At 39.7% G+C, this 20,974-nt stretch overlaps 1 protein-coding gene across 2 annotated transcripts in view; it reads left to right on the forward strand.

The window, feature by feature from the left end:
• LOC134001957 (cadherin-7-like) overlaps positions 1–20,974 on the forward strand; it is a 101,484-nt gene that overhangs the window by 57,479 nt on the left and 23,031 nt on the right. For both annotated transcript variants that reach the window (XM_062441165.1, XM_062441166.1), the window contains 5 exons: positions 9,816–9,983; positions 11,830–12,017; positions 14,319–14,572; positions 16,411–16,547; positions 18,909–19,030. In XM_062441165.1, the coding sequence (XP_062297149.1) occupies positions 9,816–9,983; positions 11,830–12,017; positions 14,319–14,572; positions 16,411–16,547; positions 18,909–19,030 (869 nt within the window). The remainder of the gene's footprint in view (positions 1–9,815; positions 9,984–11,829; positions 12,018–14,318; positions 14,573–16,410; positions 16,548–18,908; positions 19,031–20,974) is intronic.

Consider the following 20,974-nt stretch of genomic DNA (forward strand, 5'->3'; position numbering starts at 1 on the left):
ATATTCACACGGTGGTCATTTTCCTCTGACGTCACGCTCACGGTGGGAATCTTGAACATGGTCAAGTAAAGTCTGAGAGAGAATGGCGATGTGGTCGAGAGACTTGACTTGTTTACCGTCACTTTCCTTCAACCAAATCAATAAATAGGTAGATGAATCTACTGGGATCCCCAAAAATGATTGAGGCTTACATTCAAGATTACATCCGCATTGTAGAAGGTAAGACCTTGCACATGGAAACACTGTAAATGTTAGACTAGTGTGACTTTTGCAATTAACATTAACGTCAATGTTAGCGCTATTAAAGTTGTCAGATGACAAGTCAATCCATTAGCTTGTGCAAACGTTAAAAAGTACTTCATGTTATATGGTTTCATCATCATTTCATCAATCTGCATTAATAATACAGTAATATGACAGTGGAGCAGGTGCATTACTGCTAACCTTACCTTTCTTTGTTTTATTTGTTTAGTGTCTTTTCTGATAGATTTCACATTGCAAGGTAATATTAAATTACAAGAGTCTGGAAGCAAGGGACATACTGCACAGTTTCGTTTTGATCTCAGTCAAAGTTCAGAGTAGCAGTACCACCACTGCCAGGCCAAAGGCAAACTTTATTATGCGTAAAAATGAGCATACCTATGGGTAATAAGTTCAATTAGCAACAAATAAATGGTTCTTGTTATGTTCCAAAGGGCAAACCTACAGTTGTTTTATCATCCCGAACAAAGGACATTGATACATAATTGTTAAGTGATAAATAAACAACAGTGAAATAGGCAAACATTACTGCATCCAATTCAAATCTTGTATGAATTGGTACCAGTAGCAAAACCTGCAAACATCAGAGTCCATATGTCAATGCATGTCATAACATTTTCTCTTCAGAGTGTTCTGTTCTTTCAGCTGGATGTGTATTTTTAATGTAGAATGAACTGAATCTCATCCTTTATTGGCTATTCTATCATTATTATTATTGAAATATATTCATATGGTCTCTTAAAAATTGAGATCTTGTTCAACTGTTCAGAGATAAGTTTCCCTCTGAGCATATAACAGCAGCAATCCCGCTCTGTTGAACTTGACATTTCTTAGAAGATTGGACAAAAAATACATTTTAAAAAAGATTCAGTAAATCCTCAGACTGCAATCCCCAAAGCTCCACGAATACACCAGTTATAGATATTAGCATGGTAATTATTAGTAAGAAAAGATGTAAAATAGATCACCTGTGGGCTACACACTACTGCTGGACCCCTCCCTCAGAGGTGCTTCACAGCTCCACTAACAACATCTCCACTCTCCTCATCTAACAATGTACAGTCATATCTGTAGGGATATGTACATTAATTCATTTAATGTTAACAATTACTTCAGGTTTTCTGCATGGTCTGAATGTTAAAATTAAGGTCAGGCCACAGTGTTTAACAATTTATGTCACTGTGTTTTTTCGGAATGAATTATTAAGCGTAGCTGAGAGGATTCAGAAAAACCAGATGAGCCTGCAAAGCTGGTCAGTTTCGGACACTGCTCGGCATCTTATAGGCCTCCTTTACACCCTTGACCATTACTGCAAATTAGGATGTAAGTCAGTCCTCAAAACAAAAAAAAAAGTACAACATCATTACTTCAGACTTGGCACATCCCAGCTACTCTCCTGAAGATTATTAAAAATCAAACCATCCAAGACGCAAGAAAACTAAAAAGATATTAAATTATGGCAACGGACCAAAGATGCATCGTCCAATCCTCTTACCTCGACCCCGTGACTCCTTTGCAAAGTCTCTTCTGGGAATAATGAAGACAGCGACTGGAAGATGGTCAAACTATTGGAAACAAACAGAAAATATGTAGAATATATGGTGACCTCCCATGTGGATCTGCTCGCACCCCTGTCCTCTCTGGCAATGTTCCCTCTCTCCCTCTTCCCCATTTGTACTGCTCCAGAAGCTTCCTGATGTTTATGAAGGGCTCAATCTTCCCCATGATAAAGCTATGCGACTTGAGGCGGAAACAAGACACCGAGGCACCTGTGAAGTGTGGCGTGAGGTGCGATCTGGACGCATAGCGGCATCGAATTTCAAAACAGGTCTGCTGCGGGCGCTCAGATTTTCAGGTTCTTGCCTCTGCACTATGCCAACATTAGTCCATCCACACATGGGAAGAAAAAAGGGGCCGCAGGCATCGAAGTTATATTCAGAAGTCACAGGTCATCAGATTTTCCCCTGTGGGTTTGTGCTGAATCCAAATGCCCATCTCACCCCCCTCTCCCTCCCCTCCCCCAACATCTAGGATGCACACCTGACAGGAGAGTCATAGACCTGAACGCAGACCTCTGCCATGGCCTTCTGGAAATCAAATGCCCCAACAATGACAGCTACAGGAGTTGCCCATACCTAATTAGAAGGGAGGATGGCTCCTATTCCCTCAAGCATGGCAATGAATATAACCATCAGATCATGGTGCAAATGTGGGTTGACAGGGGCAGAGTGGTGCGATTTGTTTATGTGCGAGGATGATTTCCATCTTGAGAGAGTCCACTTTGACGCTACCTTGTAGGAGAGCATGAAAACTTGATGAATGAGGGTTTTTTTTAAGTATTTCCCACCTACTCTTGGTCAGATAGATGATTGTAACCACTGTCAGGAAAAAATTTAAAGTAACTAGCATTGTCATTTATCATATCATTATATTGGAGTTGTGAATTACCTTTTCAAATATGTAATTTCCTTGTCAAGACAAACATCCCACAGGACTATGACTGATACAAAATAATAATAAAACTTTTAATTATGTACTGTGTCATTCATTCTCTTTCAGGTACCTATTGAGCTTCATTATAATTCAATTATACGATAAGGAAACAGTATTTAATCATTAACATGGTTGGTGTAAATGGATTTTAACATTGTGGTCCAAGGGAATTTCTGTTTTTTGCTCTATCATTCAAAGTACTATTTCATTCAATTGATTAGAAATACCAATGAGGAGAATAAAATCACAAACAAATGGAAAAAACAATGATTACAGATCTCGCTTAGAATATCATATCAAACATGTTTCTTTGGCTCCTTTTAATACAGACTCTGATATTAATCATTTCATGACTGATTTGCCAGTAGCTTTTACATTTCAATCACAGTTTTAAAAGCTTGGCATATGACTATACATGTCAATTTGCAGAATGTTTTTGTTTTTACCTTTGTCTTATAATTTCAGGGCTTGAAAATGAGTCAGCGTGGCGCACATATACAGTACCATAACTGGTTAATGGTCCCCAAGGGAGACAGCGGAACAACTTCATCAAAAGATATAGTATCGCTTGATTGTCCCCATTGCTCTCGCTACATGAATTCTCAATCTGGCAAATTTTTTTTGTTGAGTGTTGGTGTCTTCCTCCCTGGTGAACTGCCTCCTCTGACTGAGGAATGGTGGCACAATAAGAGACACATTGATGGGTGACAGCAACTCACTAATGAGGAAACCCTTATCGCTCATTACCTCATCCTTCTCTTCAAGCAGTGACAAGACACCAGACTGTTTAGTTATTTCCTTGTCATAAATTGAGCCCTCACTCCGACTGCTCACGAATGTAATCTCTCCAGAGGGGGCTCACGCTAATTAACCCCTTTAAGGTTGTGAATGTATAGGTTGGATATTGAATAGGTCTCCGAAATTACCACCTTAGAGTCGGTCCTCTTAATGTAGACTTCAATGCAGTCCAAAATAAGGTGTCTTAAAGGGACTGTGGTCTGTGGAGCTGTAAAGGCAATGAACCAAACATGAAAAAGTGATAATTTGCACAAGTTATTATTACTCTACTAACTGTAGACTGTGAGACATGACGGTGCTCTCCCAACCCCCCTCTTGTACATGGCAGAGGAAGAGAGAAAAAATGGTCAAAGAAGCACATGCTCTCTTCCTTAAAGCCTACCCGGGTCTTTTTTTAAATTTTTTTGTATAACCTGGTCCTGTTTCACCGGTTTCTGTGCCTGACTCCTGCTCAGCATGTACTGCACTTAGTATGTCGTAGTCATACAAAAGAAAATAGTCTTAAGTGCATAGATGTGTTGAGTTTTTCCATCAATACAAAATCAAGTTGAAATTAATCATAACTATATTGACGCTGAGAGGGTATGAAATATGAGGTTATTATTCAATAAAGATTACTTTAGCCCAAACCGTACCTTTTTTTAACTTCAGCCCTTCGATTTGGATTACCATTATTTTAGGTGGACTTCACACTTTTGGTTCCAGTTTATCACAGTGTCCCCGAAACGACCCCTTTAGGTGTTTTATTTCTATTATTAGAAAACAAAACATTAGAAAACATCATCTCCAAATATGTGTTTTCTTGAAAGTTTCTAACTCAGTCAGCTGCACCTATGGGATCTTCATCCAGGGGTGTCTGTCCTCCGGCAGGCTCATCACTGTGTACATAAACATCCCCTCATTAATCCTCGTAGTACCTAAAATAAATCAATTAAACAAGCCTATTTAATAATACGTGCTGACATGTAAATAAGCATTCACTTAACGAACACTTGTAATAGATCTCCTCAAGTGTTTTTGGTCCAGGGAAACAGCTGGAGGACACTTGACACCTGTCTTGCCAGCCTCTTCACGCCACACAAAACACTCGCTGCTTTAGTGCCTCGAACACACTTTTGTGTTGGATGTAACCTGTACGAACACATCAGTGTTTCCCCGAGGTTGGCTGCTTTGGGGCAGTAGAGGTTGGGGGATGGGGAGAGGGGGTTGTTGCTGAGCCAGTAGCCAGACATGTCTGTGTTCTCTGTTTACAGTAGGAGCAACTGAGATTGACATTAAAATGAGAATAGCTGGTCCACCTTAAAGGTTACTCCACCTTAAGCGAGCATGGTCAGGTCAGGCTAGCCCATTGCTACTAACTTCAGGGATTACCCCCTCCAATTTTCCAGCAGTTTGGGGAAATAACAGACTTTTGTTGATCTTGAGAAGTTGCATCATTTATTAACTGACACACTGCGGCCTCTACTTTCTATTTATTGCCAGACTGACAACTTACTGCTAACCTTTTCCTCTGCTCTGATGGCATTCACCTTCACTTTTCTGCTGCTCGCACACACACATTAAGCACTGCCCTAAAGGAGCTACTCTTTAACGGTACCTTTCAAATAGATGTCCTTTGAGGGATAAGAAGAGGGAGGATTCTGGGATTTGATGTGCTAGTCGATGACTTTAAAGAAATCCAACGTTAACGTGATGTTAGGGAGTTGTTTTGCTTGTTCAGCATGCAATTTAAAATCTTTAGTAGCCTGCTGATATTAGGTTGTGTGAGAATGATTAGAAGAATGAATATAGGGGAAACATTACAAAGAAATACGTGTTCTAGTGAGCAAATTGTTACATTATGTTACTGAGTTAACCAGAACATTTCTGAGATTGAGTGAAAAGACAGGAAGGTGGTTAACGTTACATCACAAGCTCGATTACATCCAGTGGCTTATTCTTTCAGGCTCAAATAAATATCCATTACATGTATTGATATTTCAGAATTGACACCTTTACTACATCCTCTGAATTTTATAACTATCTATTCTCTTTTCAGTTGCAGGTCAATCAGGAAGTGGTGAAATTACAGCAATTTTTCCAGATTTCCTACATTTATACAACTTACAACCTAAAACACAGCAGTAGGCTACAACATAATCCTTTTGATAACAGCATTTGATCTTTCTGAACGGGAAACCAGAGGAAAATGGCAACTGTGTGAATTTAGCATAACTATATAGCAAACAGTATATTCCATGGTTACATCATTAAGCATTTAATATGTTTGATATGTTCGAAATTAAACATTAATAAGCTAAACGTAGCAATTATTGTACCATAAACACACACATGTCTTTATTGTACATTATATATTTATCACAAATGGATTTTTCTATGCAATCATAGTTTTGGAAAGCACTGAGAATACTTTGTCCCATCAATACGAGTCTTATATTCTTGCAACTTTGGCCCTTTCCTCCATTCACCTTTATATCTCTGTGTGTTGTTGCTGAAGTGCAGACTACGTAAAAATAACCTAATAAACATGCGTCTTCGCTTAGACATAAAGTGACCTGAGATTTTTGGGCCCTTGGGGGTGCAGCGCAACAAGCTGTAAACGCCACATTGACATATTTAAAACACTTTAAAGCTCTAATTTTAGCTCTGTTTTGCCCTCTAGAAGCTCCAAGGGTGATAATTATCTCTAGTTTCTCACTATGAGCAACACCTTTCTCATTATATGTAGTGAATTCACACATTTTATCTAAAAATATTAATTCATGCAGCTTTAAATAAATGATAAAAAATAAAAATAATAATGTCCAAATCTACTTTTTGCTTTTTCACAAAATCAGCCAGTGAAATCTGCAAATATTCATGGTAATTTTGCATCTAAAAACAACACTTAGGGCACTTTCACACCAACAGCAGTTGGTGCGCACTAAACAGTCCATTCGGACCAAAAGCTCTTAGTTCGGTTCGTTTTCGTTGTTGTGAAAGCATCGATCGCACTCGGGTGCGCACTAAATCAAGCGGACCAAGACCTCCAAAAAGAGGTGGTCTCGGTCTTGACTCTTCACCAAATGCCGACCAACCGGAAGATGAGGGAACGTCAATCGGACCAATTTTGATTCGTTTTCAGGTGTGAACGCGGACCACACAGCCTGTATGATACATAGTAACTATTTTTCGCCTGGTGCGGACCTAATAATGGAACTAGTGGTGTGAAAGCACCCTTAGTCTTAGTCAAGGACAACATGCTGCTTGAGATTTCTATAGGACATGTAGTGAGAAACATGAGAAGTGCTATTCCCTTCCTCCTGAGAGTGGACCTATTAAAATAAAATAAAATAGTATGACACATTATGGATTTATCATTTATTTCCTAATCTTTTCTCTATGTTGTTAAAACTACATTTCGTGACCCCTGTCAGACTCTGTGTGCTAAACATGTGTGTTGGACTATAGGGTCTTATGCTCTCTACTGAGTGTAAGCAAAAGAAGACGACATTGACCTGGGACAAGGCTGGAAGAAGGTGCAAAAGAAAAACTGATTTAGTAGTGTGTGATGTTCTCTGATGGGCTCATTGTGAAAAAACCACATAATTGAAATGAACCGTCTTATATAATGGTCTTATATAATGCTGTGGTTACAATATGTACCATGATTTTGATTGGCTTGACGCTGACTGGCACTCAGACAGCAAGTCAGTGTAAGATATGTATTTTATTAAATATAACAAGTGACTGGATTTTAAGTTTGAAGAGAGAGAGAGTGGTTAATCCTTCCTGACCTCCATACCTAAGTAAATCTCTTTCTGAAATATAATGTACATTATATTTCTTAATTACATCATTGCCTCAAACTCGTGGAATGCTTTGTGTTTTATTCCCAAGTGTTTATAGGTAATTTCCACCACAGACCTCAATGACATGTCAAGTTTCTGTGTAATTTAAAGGATTATGAGGAATTCTTCAGGTGCCAACTCCAAGCAAGAGCCCCCCTTTGATCTGCTTATTCAGGCTGTGAATGTGATAAAGCAACTAAAAATGATTCATTTATTCAGGAACTGTGTGCTGTAGCTTTGTGAGGTTCTTAATGAGTAATCTTCCATGTTCTGTAGGAATCTTTAATAAGTGCCGTTTAATGAATGCAACACATTGTATGCTAAGTCATTAACTTTGAAAGCAACGGTGATTGCTTTTGAAGGATTAGGACACTTTTCTTTGCATTTAAATGTGTGTCGTTAATTTCTCTGGAATTATCATCTTTGTAGTCAAGAGATGAAGTTGAGATTACAAAAATGGCATTAATGAAAAGATTCCTCTACAAGCTATTTAGTATTTTGGGCATGTGTACCCCATCTTGGCTTAATACTAGCGTTTTCATACAGCAAGGTACAAGCAGACAGCAACAGACAAAAACAGCAGCCATTTGAAGCCAGTGTTGACACATCTCTGATCGTTTCTGATACAGATCAATTATGACGGGGACAGACATATAATGCCTTCCCTGGCGGCGAAAATGTCCCCTCGCATGTGCTCAGTTTTTCTGACAGCGTCTTAACATTAACCTCATCATATGTCAGACCACAGAACTATTTGCAGTGACAGTGACACATTTGAGGACGGAGAGGAGTCACAACTCATTGCTGGTGTGTAAACAAGACACCAGTCATTATGGACATCACATATTAACCCCGAGTCATGTAGTTTAATTGCTTCTTGAAGGATGAATGTGATCTTTCTTGTTTTTTTGGGGGGTTTTTTCATTCATTCATCATTAATATTTTTAGGCCAGGCATGAATAAAGCCTTCCAGTCATTCAATGGTCTACTTGCCAGCTTGCTAGTTAACTAATTTTAGGGCATGACAGGTAATTTTGTTGAAGTAGATGTATTTTAATCACCTTTTGTTTGGTACTGTTGAGGCCTTTTTTTCTATGCCTGTGTGTTCTCAGAGCCAACGCTCGCAGTTAACTGGAGGCATTTAGCTCTTTGGCGAGTATGTTTTGAACAGAATCCATCATCTTGAAGGAAGAAGATCAAAAAACTAGCCAAATACAGGAACACAATATATTTATGAAACAGATTTATTTTAACCTGTCACCTACGGTAAAGTGATTCCCAGCCAGGGGTACAACCATGAGGGTACTACTGCTGTTGTCTGGGCATACTTAGAAAAAAGTGTAGAGTAGAAAAACTTTAGATTTAAAAACAAAACAAAACTGTAACATCTTACACAAAAACTAAATTAGTAAGAAAACAGAGAGGCCTGAACAGTGTAAAGTAATAGGTATATGTTAGATAGAAGTAATGGACAAATGTTTGAAGTATTAGCTTAATAGATAAATAGAAATAGATGGCTAATTCTAATGGATAAACTGGGTTAAAATTAGTGGATAAATGGTTGAAATGGCTGCTAAAAGTAATAAACAGTTCACTTAACTAAACGTAATAGATATGGTTAAGCCTGATAGAAAAACAATTAAAATAGATAGCTAATACTAATGAATAAACTGTTAAAGTAGTTAACTAAAAGCAATGGATAATGATTGATATAGATAGCTTACAATAGCCTATCTGGCAAACAGTTAAAATATATAGCTAATATTAACAGATAAGCTGTCAAAATAATTAGCTAAAAGCAATGGATAACTAGATGCTAAACATAATAAAAAGTTCAGTTAGCTTAAAGCAGTGGATAAATGGTTGAAATAGTTTGCTAGCCTCATAGATACATGCTTAAAATAAAAAGCTAAAACTAATGGATACTTAACTAAAACTATTGGATAAATGGTTTAAATAACTCATCGTCGGATAAATGGTTAAAACGTCCAGCCTCGGAGCGCCCTGGTGTTCGAGTGGTTATAGCGCATGCCACATAATCGCAGCGTCCCTGGTTCGAATCCGGCCGGGGACCTTCTGCAGGTCATTCCCCTCTCTCTTATGTTTCCTGTCGGCCTGACTGCCAGCTACCGTCTGAATAAAGGCATACAAAGCCCAAAAATAAACGTCAACCCTCAGCCACTCAAAGTGGTGGTAGTACAAATGCAAACCTGACCAAACCATCCAAACACGAACAGTTAATACAGTGTCTATGTAATTATTATCGTAGGTTGTATATTTAGTGTTAAATGGCATGCAGTTTAATATCAATTGAACACATCTGGAACATCACAGGCAGTGTGAAATGAAGGCGTACTTTGACTTCATCTGTCAAGGCTGTGATGGTTACATCTGATGAAAATGTTCTCCCTCTCTGCCCCTCTCTCTCTTCAGGTGTCATCAGGACAGCTCTGCCTAACATGGACAGGGAGACGAGGGACCAGTATGTGCTCGTCATCCAGGCCAAAGACATGGTCGGCCAGATGGGCGGCCTCTCCGGCACAACCTCCGTCACTGTCACACTCACCGATGTCAACGACAACCCGCCTCGGTTCCCTCACAGTAAGATTACGCTCTTGATTGCCCCTACAGGGTCGATTAAGCTTAAGCCATGTAGAGCAAATGCCGTGTTTTCAACAGCTACTCAGCAATCAGAATAAAACCGCCAGCTCCCTAATTTGCAGTACTTTTTTTTTGTTTGGGCTCCTGCTGAAAAGGGTCTTTAAAGAGCTGTTATTGCTGAAAATCCACTTGGACTCAAAGAATGAAAGGAGGGCATTTTTGCACTGTATGCAATGAATGCAGTGGCACACAAAAAGGCTGGGCTGTTATTCCACCAGTGAAAAGAAATCATTGGAAAATATAAAATCTGTAACAACACTGTAAATAAACTCAAGTTTAACAGAAAGTACACTAATCTTAGACGTAAAACACACTCATCCTCATTATTAAACTTCATCTGACCTTTCTTTCTTGACTGCATTTTTAACCCCATATCCCCATACCCCATATATCTTTGCCTTTATAACATTTGTGTTTTTCAGCAAACATTTGGACTTTAATGACCAAATAAAAAAATAAAATTAAAAAAAAGTAAAGACAGCCTTCCTGCAAGGTGTGCACCTCCCTGCTTTACTCTTCATCAGAGCTGAGGCCTGCTTCGGCGTTGGATTCTAGGATCAATCAGCCTCCGTTTTTTTGTTGTCAGCCTATTTCACGGGCTGCTAATGGGTTCCAGGCCGAGCTTTAGGATTCAAAGGCATGCAGTGCTTCTCATGATAATCCGAAGCACTGGCAATCGGTTTACCGCTGATAGCCCCACCACTGTCTGGCTTCTGCACTCACCACTGGACTGCCATGAAGCTGAGTTAATTTGCTGGCCCCTGGGGGGAAAGAAAGGTTCAAGTTTGCACAACAAGTCATCAATGCCGTTTTAACCCAGCACTGTCACACTGGGAAGAAAGAGACTTTGGACGAGTTCTGGGGTTTTGCTCCCGCTGTAGCGCTCACAGGGTCATAGGTCAGAATCGATAGACCATTATGGAGCATCAGAGCTGATAGAGTCTAGGAGCTATAGGTAGTCCTTGGAAGGAACATGGGAAAGAAGCCAAGGTTAGCTGCATGAGCGGACAGGCTTGGGATGGAGGGGGGGCAGGAGAGGAGGAAGAGGTAGGTGGAGGGGCAAAAATGGAGGGAGGAAAGCAATTTTTTGGTCTTTTAAAGAGCTGCTATTCCACGGCAAATTAAAAAGCCATTATAAAGATTACATGGCAGCAAACAATGTCAGGCAGATTAGCATTTAGACGGTGGCTGAGGGAGACACTGTGAGGAACACAGAAAGGTCTGGTAATGAGCTCTGCCATGGTGATTGGGGAGATTATGATTATGAATATGATTCCCTTCTTTATTCTTATGAGAGTTCTTTAAATCCGAAGGGTCAGACAAAAGCTCGGGGAACACAATGGAGAGTTTTGGAGTAATAGATTCTTCGAGTGGACATTTCATCCCGTGAAAGATTTCTAAGGGATCAAAGTTGACACCTGTTTTTTTTTTTTTCTCTCTACTTTTTTGTACAAGGAATAACCCATTACATCCTGACAGCATCCAGGAAAGTCTATATTTTGCGTTTAACACAAAATCCTCTTTTCTTAATTCCATATTGAACTTTTCCCATTACTTTCAATGCTGCAGTATCAAGTGGAAATAAAGTGCTATATTCTATATATATTTCTATATATGTGTGTCTCTACTGCTGCCTCTCTGTGTTATGCAACATGAATTTATTGAGGATCCACATGGCTGAATCAAAGCTGAGGGGGTATAACAAAAGCTGAGCGGCTTGAAGGTGAATTGGTAGCGAAATAAGAACATCCATTACCTACATCCGCTGCTGTCTATCCTTTTTCAGAAAACTATCAGTACACAGTCCTGGAGTCGCTGCCTGTGCAATCAGTGGTGGCCAGAATCAAAGCGACTGATGTTGATATAGGCTCCAACGCGGAGATGGACTACAGGATCATGGATGGCGATGGGCCTGGCATGTTCAACATAACAACAGATGAGGACACACAAGAGGGGGTCATCATTCTTCTGAAGGTAAAGCAATACAAACAGTCTGGTTATTATAACATATAACAGATTCACCAGTAAGAAAATAAAAAGATGAGTTCAGTCAGACAGCGAATAAAGCCTTTGGTGAACATCTTTGTCTTCATACTTTGATATTCTGGACTCTCCCTCCTGAAAGTCAGTAAGACATAGGGCAGAATTTTCAAGCTGTTGGATAAAGGCCTGTACTGTTTATCAGAAGCTAGAGTGGCATTAAATGTTGGTTGGAATATGGATTTGAGTTAAAGTCTTTGCAATCCTTTTGCTACCAGAAAAGTATTTACAGCACAAAGTAGCATCTCAGTACCACAATACCAAGGTTGTCTTACCTTTTACCTATCTATCACAATACATTCAACTGGGTGTCACAGCTATATTTATGTGTAACTATGTGATTACTCTCTCATAGTGACATATTAAAGCGTAAGGTTGGCGATTTTCTACATTTCTTTCCATGAAAGGTCCAAAATCAACAATGAATCAACCCCAAAGCCTGAGATACTGGAGTTTATCCCTCCATGCTGTAGTAATCCATTGTTATCCATAACGCACCGATAAACCACACTGCTGCATTGGGTGATGTGTTCCTTCATTGTGAAGAACAGGAACATTGTGGTTTAAGTATTCACTAGAGAAGCTACAGATGCTGTGTCAATCCGCATCTGAAAATAGTCCCCAACAAATGCATGATTTACTTCAGTTTGTGTATTGTTTCTTAAAAAGCTACAGTGCCCAATTGTTTTAGAAAATCACCTAGCTTAAAAAAAAAAAAAAAAATGAAACTACATATTTATGACCTGTTTTTAAAGATCTAGAGGTAAATATAGGTTTGGGCTTGATGGACACAGACATCGTCGGGAAATTGGGAAGCATTGATAGATGCACTAATGCATTTTTGTTTTGTTGACAGCAAAAATATGTATAATAACACCAATTTTATCCTAGAAACATTCTTTATGTTTTCCAATCCTGTATCTCACTCCTACATTATGTCAAATTTAAGTTAAATTAAGAAACAATTTGGGTCTTTTAGCATGCTGGATGGGGCACGGGCTCAAAAATAATGTGTTAACCGTATTGCATGCGTGTCTTAATCCATTGTGATGTTTACGCACTAGGTGGCCCATTCTCATTCATTAGGGGGATATTAGGATAACCGCCTCCACTTTCTCCTCTTAACCTGTCTCACTCGGTTTCAAAATGACTTCTTCACTTTTGGATTAATTTGACAAATCAAGATTGACTATTTCCAACATCTTTTGATTGAAGTAAACATCCCCAGGTCACTGTGAGCTTTCCTCAGAAAACCATAAGGTAGTACAGAGATTGTTGTGAGGATTAATGGAGAGAATTTAGACACTTCAACACATAAAGAAAAAAAAAACTTACCCTCCTCTCACCATGGGAACAAAGATGCTATAAATATTGTCATTGACATCCACCTACATGAATTAAAAAGAAACTTATCAAGTTAAATGTACAGTATAACAAAGACACTTCATTTATAGAGAATACCAGAAACATTTTTGTTGCACATTCTTGCCTCAGCTTTGGGTGTATCAGAGCTCAGGGTCCATGCCTCATATTTCAGGGTTTCAGAGGACTTGAAATGGTCTCCTCGGGCAATATGGATGTGACAGTTCATTGCTGCAGCTCTTTTTGTTGGAGAGAGAGAGAGACAGAGAGATAGATAGATAAAGAAAGCGGGAAGAGAGACGGAGAATCATTGGTGGTCACTAGCAATTCTTGTCTGATTGGCCCATTTTGATTTTTGTGTTTGTTTTGCACCAAATTCGGACAATTACAGTGTCACAGGGAGTCACCGACAATGACAGTGTCAAATCAATCTTCTCCTGCACTATATTATATGTTTGAAAAGGGAGTTCAATAATCCAGACAAAATGTTTCAAAAGCATTCATTTCAGAATGCTTTTCACAAGTTGTCCGCCTTCACTAAAATCAATATTATTGCTTTCACAGCACAAAGTAACTATAATCCATCAGCAAATTACTTTGTTTAAGCCTGACTCCGTGTTAAATTGTCATGAGTCTTTAGAATCCACGTCCTTAATTGGGATCAATAGCCCTGCATTGTATGAATGATTCATTACAGATATGCATGCCTATATATAAACTGGCTTTTCACCCATGGCTATGTTGTCTTTACATTTCCAACAACAAAAAACAGAACATTTTCCACCACCTCAGAGCCCAGCTTGCTCATTTTGACAAGAAAAGTGAACATCTCTCATATATGTTGTGTATTCTATTCCTGTCTGTCTCCTCTAGCCTCTAGACTATGAAACAAAGAGCAGCTTTTCTCTGAGAATCGAAGCCACAAACAGGAATATTGACTCCAACTTCTTGAGCTTGGGCCCATTTAGCGACACGACATCAGTCAAGGTGACAGTGGAAGATGTGAACGAGCCACCCGTCTTTTCCACGCCACTTAGCAAGATGGTTGTTTCGGAGGACGCCAAAGTGGGCACCTCAATCGGTAGAGTGTCCGCACATGACCCAGATACCTCCAACAGCGGGATCAGGTACTAACGATTCGCTCACCTGCTATGACATGAAGTTACACACCATCAATCTCCTTGCCGCTTAGACAAGACAAATATCCCCTCATGCAACTCTTGCTGCTATTATTCACTTTAATTCAGAAAACACTTATTTTTATGTCTCCGCACCAGTGACAGCTGTGGCTCCAGGCGTTATGTTTTCTGGTTGTCCGTCCCAATCTGGTGTACTCGATATCTCAGAAATGCCTCAAGGGAATTTCTTTAAATTTGGCACAAACGTCCACTTGGACTCAAGGATGAACTGATTAGATTTTCGTGGTCAAAGGTCAAGGTGGCTGTGACCTCATAAAACACGTTTTTGGCCGTAACTCAAGAATTCATTTATAAATTATGTCTAATAGGATAAAATGATGAAGTGATGACATTTTATATTGGAAGGGTCAAAGGTCAACTTAACTGTCACATCATAATATTCTGCAAAAACACTTTTCTGGCCATTATTCACAGCCATAACTGTGACCATATTTCACATTTGCTTGATAATGAATCGGTGACATTAATCCTGGGTGCCCACCTTGAAACTGTGATTTTATAGATCGTCTGTGCTGCCGAGTTGAAGATGTGTGTGAAGCATGCACATTTTAATATTTGTAGCTTCTTTGCAGCAACATCCATATCTGAAGTACCGTCTACTGTCATGACCTGTGTGCTGTCAGAATCAACTTTATTGGGCAAACATATGAACACATATAACGAAAGTACACTTAATACCTTTTTATTAAATTCCTTCAAAGTCTCTACCACAAATATTATATGAGTGTGGAAGGACATGGATATAAACTGCATCGTGACTGGTTGGAAATGCAACATCAAGGTGGTATTTCTACTTTTTATTTATTTTTTTAAAGCTGTGATTTCCAAACCAGGTTAATACAACAAAAACATTTATGAATAGGTTCATCCATTCCAGCGCCTCCACATTATCTACAAACACACTCGAAAGTTCCCATGTGACTGTCACAAAGACAGTGCCAGATGGCGGGAGGGCCAAGGAGTGCAGCATTTGCAAAAGTGAAATGCCATCTTGAACAAGAGAAGGGCATTCCTGCAGGAGGGTCAAGGCTCAACACTTGTGCCGTGGCATTTATGACTCAAAACAAGCTCTCACATTGACAATCTGTGTGGTGTCACTCTTGAGATCCCTGCCTATTTTGCATTAATTGAATGGATATTGTATGGTATTCATGCTTGGTCTGTTAGGATTGTTAGTAATCTTAATCAGAAAATCAAATTACTGCACCATTGTAGCTGTAAATTGGCTCTTTTTGCTCCTGTGACTATTATCAGCGTCTGCAGTATATTTCACTACATCTGTTGAAATTAAAATTATTGTGGAACTAATGCAGCCACAAGAGTCAAATTACATTGCAATAATACCCTTTGGATGTAGGCTAATTGAAGTTGTAATTTTCTCTAGAAATATGAGTTGCTGTGTATTGAAAGGGTTTGATCAGTGTTGTGTGCTGAGGGACAATAAGACAGCCTTCGGTTTTATCAACATTTAATAGGGTTTTGTTTCACTCACGCTATAAATTTCCAAGTTTCTTCTGCGTTGCTGAATATAAAGTAAACTTTTGTTAGAAATCTGTGTGATCTGGACACTGATAAAACTGTTGATGTTAAAGCTTGTACTGTAATCAGCCGAAAATCTTCAGTGCAAGTGTTGCAAACTATGATCATAGAAAAATCGTAATCTTTCCTTACAAGTACAAGAAACATGAAAATGTCAAATCAATACCACTGTCCAAAAGCATGTCAATGTGTGTACTATATGTGTGTGGTTGTGTATTTGTGTCCAGGTACTCCATTGACAGAAACACAGACTTGGAGCGCTTCTTTAACGTGGATGCCTTAAGTGGGGTCATCAGCACAGCCAAGCCTCTGGACCGGGAGGCCAACTCAGTCCATAACCTTACCATCTTTGGCATCGAGAGCCGTAAGTTTACTTGCAGCAAGTACTCAAAAATTTTTAAATCTGAAGTGACTGTTCTCTAAAAACCTCCCCTGAGAAGCAACTGTCTGATTATCTCTTAACAACCACTACTAAGCTTAGCAGACCTGTCAAACTTTGGATTGCTCCACTTGCTGTAGAGGTGGATCTAGTAAGACAGACAATCAATATTTAAAGACTGTGAAGGATAGTGCTTATTTTTTGAATGTTTCAAAAACCATAAATTTAAAAAACTTAAAAGCAAAAATCTGAAAAAAATTACTGAGCACTGTGTGTACCTGCTCAAACAGAAATTGCCATCATTATCCGAAATAGCTTACTTTTATCAAACACATTGAATAGTTCTCACCATTGACTGTATATAGATATGGATGATGCATCTCCACTTCCTATCGCTGTGCAAACATGGAGCCACCATCTTGTTTGTGTGACACGATTTGGAGCCAAAGTCTTTTCTTTGACATGTACTTTGAGTTATTAGTTTGGCTCCCATTAGCTAACATGGAGAGGGTGAGATTTATGACCAATACTGCAGCCAGCCACCAGGGGGCAATGAGATGTTTTGGCTTTACTTTTGGGTAGCTGTCATGACCATGTCCATATTTATACTCAGTCAATGGTTCTCACCCTAAAATCTTTTGTAATGTTAAAAGATAAAACGTACTGTGCCCACTTTTAGCACAATATCACGCATGTAACCATCAATTGCATATTTCATGTAACTTATACAAGATTGAGAGACCGTTTTTAGCAAATTCATGATGCTAAGATGCTAGCTTAAGTAGTTAGCTACAGCTGATACAATTCACAACCTGAAATTAATGGCTCTTTGTTTCAAAAATTACTTAAACTTGAAATTTTAGAGTTGTAGATTTGCCACTTGAATCATTATAAGTCAGTCAGGTTTGTTTGTTCTACTGTGAGTTAGATACTGTATATGAAGCCTTGTGATCTTCTCTGTTGTTACCCACTTCATAATGTGTCATAACCTTCTGTACTGTTGACAATGCAGTGAGGAATTGCTGGGGTTGTTGTAGGGCTGTCGGGGAATGTTAATTCACGCAGAGGACGGTCGTTTTGACCTCCATGTCTCCCTGAGCCGTGGGGACGAGATGCTGACTAAGGGTGGGCGATCTCACCCACGGGTGAACTATGTTAATGTAATGTGAATAAACGCTGTACGCCTTTTTTGGTCCATGTCTCGATGACTCCAAGGACACGAGTGCCTCTTTTTTTTTTTGTTCCTGTATTCCTATCATTCCACTGCCATCACACAAACACAGTGGGCAACAATCATTAACACAGGTTCCAACGAGCGCTCTAGACAGCTGCGTTACATCAGTATAAGTTAAAAAAGACAACCAGACTGTCACCTTGGCAGTTCCTCTGCGCTCACATCTTCTGACTGAACACTGTGTGGAAAAAAAGGTATTCATTTTTTATTTCAAAACCTTTTCATCACTTTTTGCTTCAAAGATGTTTTTATTTACATCTAACAGCACGCAAACACACTACTTGGTTGATTCCCAAGTGTTAGTGCTTGCCTGATATAGCAACAAAGAGAAGGCAGCATATAATAATAGCCATATGAAATGTCACTACAGTCCCTCATGCATGAAGTACTGGCTTCTGACACACAGTGACACTCGGGCACTGTTTGCAGCTGAAAACATCTTTGAGTTCATGGACTGGCAACTAAATCCACTGCCCTGTACGCCTTATGACAGTATTTATAGTAAATGGGTTCTTTGTAACCGAAGAGGGTGCAGGGACTCTTTGGTTGAGGGATGCTGTGTATTTGAGCTGCAGTCACTCACATTTTCATCCGCTCTGCCCAGACCACAGCAATGACAACAAGTCTGTGGCCCGAGGCACCGCACGTCCTTTTTATCACCATCAAATCAGCCGGCCCGAATGTCAGCGCGTCATCTCTGTCCGGCATGGCGGCGACGCCAGGCTAAATCATCATCTTGCACTCAGACGCAGCCATTTAGCCATCAGTGTGTGTCAGGCAGGCAGAGGCGTGAAGCCCACTGTGCAAGATGGCTCGTTCGCACACGCAGCCTTCCCCCGACAACAAGCCCACAACGAGTGTAATCACTTTGGCTGATCCACAGCAGAGCGGGTAAGGACGCCAGCTGTTGGAAGCACACTGCATATTTCATTACAGCAGCACTTTTTTCCTCCTCCTTTGTGATTAATTAAAACACATGAGGAAGATCAATATTCCATAATTTGGCCAAGTGCTTCAATGCAAAGTTAAGGCAGAAATAAAGTGTTTAAAAGAAAGTTTGCTGAATGCTGTGACACAAAGAGAAAACTCTCTTCTCTTTTTTTCTCTTTCAGAGGATCCAGCCCAAATTGGAAAAGGCATCACTCTCATCACGGTGCTGGACATAAATGATAATGCCCCAGTCTTTGCCATAGACTATGAGACTCTCCTCTGTGAAAATGCCATGCCAGGACAGGTAAGACCTAGAAACAGCTCTGCAGTTGGTCCAGCTTCCCTCCTCTTTTTCCCCTCTTCATACTCGCTTGAAGTTTGACTCATAAAGACAGCCTGCTGACTCTCAAAGCCATTAAAACTCTTTCTTGTGCCTCAAAACAAGTCCACTGTGCACATATTCATTTCACAGCTCGAGGTCATTTCACGGAGACAGCGTCATTAGTATGAGATACATCCTTAAGATTTAATAGCAGGTATTGTAGGTGTTATCGTTCATTAGAGATGTTACTCTCAGTCCATACTTTCATAGCCAACTAAATTAATGACAGTGCTTGACTCTTCCTGTGGTCTTAATCCACAATAATATCACGACGTAATGTGATATCTCATGCTGGGATAGAGTAGTGTTCTGCCGCTGTTTGACTTTCTGTTCTGAAGCCCTGTGTAATTAGGCGATCACCATGGAGGGCAGCAGGGCAGAAAATGCATTACAATATCTTGCAAAAGGAAGCAGAGAGATTTCAGTACTCCGGGAATTTAGTCCAGGAAAAGAAGGGGATGGGGGGGCAAGAAGCTGTAGCCATGCATCGCATTTCATTTCCCCTGTGTTTAGCATTTGGCCTCATTGTTGGTAAATGACTTGTACGTCTGCAGCGGCGATTCATCTGCTCTTGGCATTTGGAAAATACAATCAGAGGCAAAAGGTAAAGGAGGCGTGTGGACCTGAATAAGTACAATTGATCAAAATGATGCATTGTATTGGAAATGGCTATTAGGCTCTTTTAAATATGTTATTTGCATTCATATTTTGGAGTTGTTTGTCACTGTGCTCACGGGAGGGTGAACAAAAATAGCAAATGATTTCATTTGCAAAAGTGAGAGACTATATTTCATGTGTGCATTTCCTTTTTTTTCTTTGTGCTTGACCACATTGTGGCTGTTTTTTTTATTGATGTGCCTTACAGGTAGTCTGAGCAATCTGGCTTTGTTGCCGAGTTTCCGAAGTATTTTTATGTTCATCTCTAAATTGTAACGCTTAAAGTTAAATTCCCAAAAAGCAAGGGTGGAGCTGATATTGGTATTTTGAGATATTGCTGGATTAAAGATTTATTTCTTAAATATGAGCCTTAGGGTAGAGAGTATTTGCCAGAATAAACATCACCTCTATATTATTTGCCATCATTATTAAAGAATGCATGACACCAGAGCTGAAGATCTATTTTTGGGTATCAACACTGCCAGTGACTTATCCTCAGATGATTGTTGCTGCTCAGTGACTTTAAAGAGTCACTACACATCCAAATTCTTCAAGCTGCCTTCCTCATAGCATTGTTTAAAAAATGCAGTGGAGGACCAGACAGGACAATGACTGTAGGGGGTGTGGCCTCGTGCCTAGCTAAAGGGACACCGACTGACCAACGCTCAGTGTAGCATGAACAGTTACGTAGAGGTGGTAGTCAGAGCTAACCAGCCATGAGCAGCTGTGGCTCTGTGTATGCACTGGAAACACCAAAAGTCCAGTGGAGCTTTGGAAACACATTCATGACCCTTTGTAAAAGTTTCTGTATGGTTCCCCTTGTTTTTGCTGAGCTAGCAACTTGACTACGAGAGGATCCTGGTTTTAATATCAATTTATATGATGTAGATATGTCCCAAGCAGTTGATTCTGTGTCAGCATTTGCCTTGCTAGGTTCACTGCCGATTAAAACTATAGATGGAGTGTTGAGCCATTTTCAACCCAATGAAATGCTGATTTGTATACATTTGGTGTCAATACTAACATCAACATCGAGGCGTTTCATCACAGTAATTTAGTTCATAGCTCAAAAAAACACATACAAAACAAGTGTCTAGTACCTCCTTAAAGTTAGAGCAACACAAGCAACTATCACCCATCAATATAACCTGACTTTCAAATTAATCAGATAATTTGTGCATGTCTCCCCACTAGCGCCTTATAAATTAT

Source organism: Scomber scombrus, chromosome 20 (assembly GCF_963691925.1).
Source record: "Scomber scombrus chromosome 20, fScoSco1.1, whole genome shotgun sequence".
NCBI classification, from domain to species: Eukaryota; Metazoa; Chordata; class Actinopteri; order Scombriformes; family Scombridae; genus Scomber; species Scomber scombrus.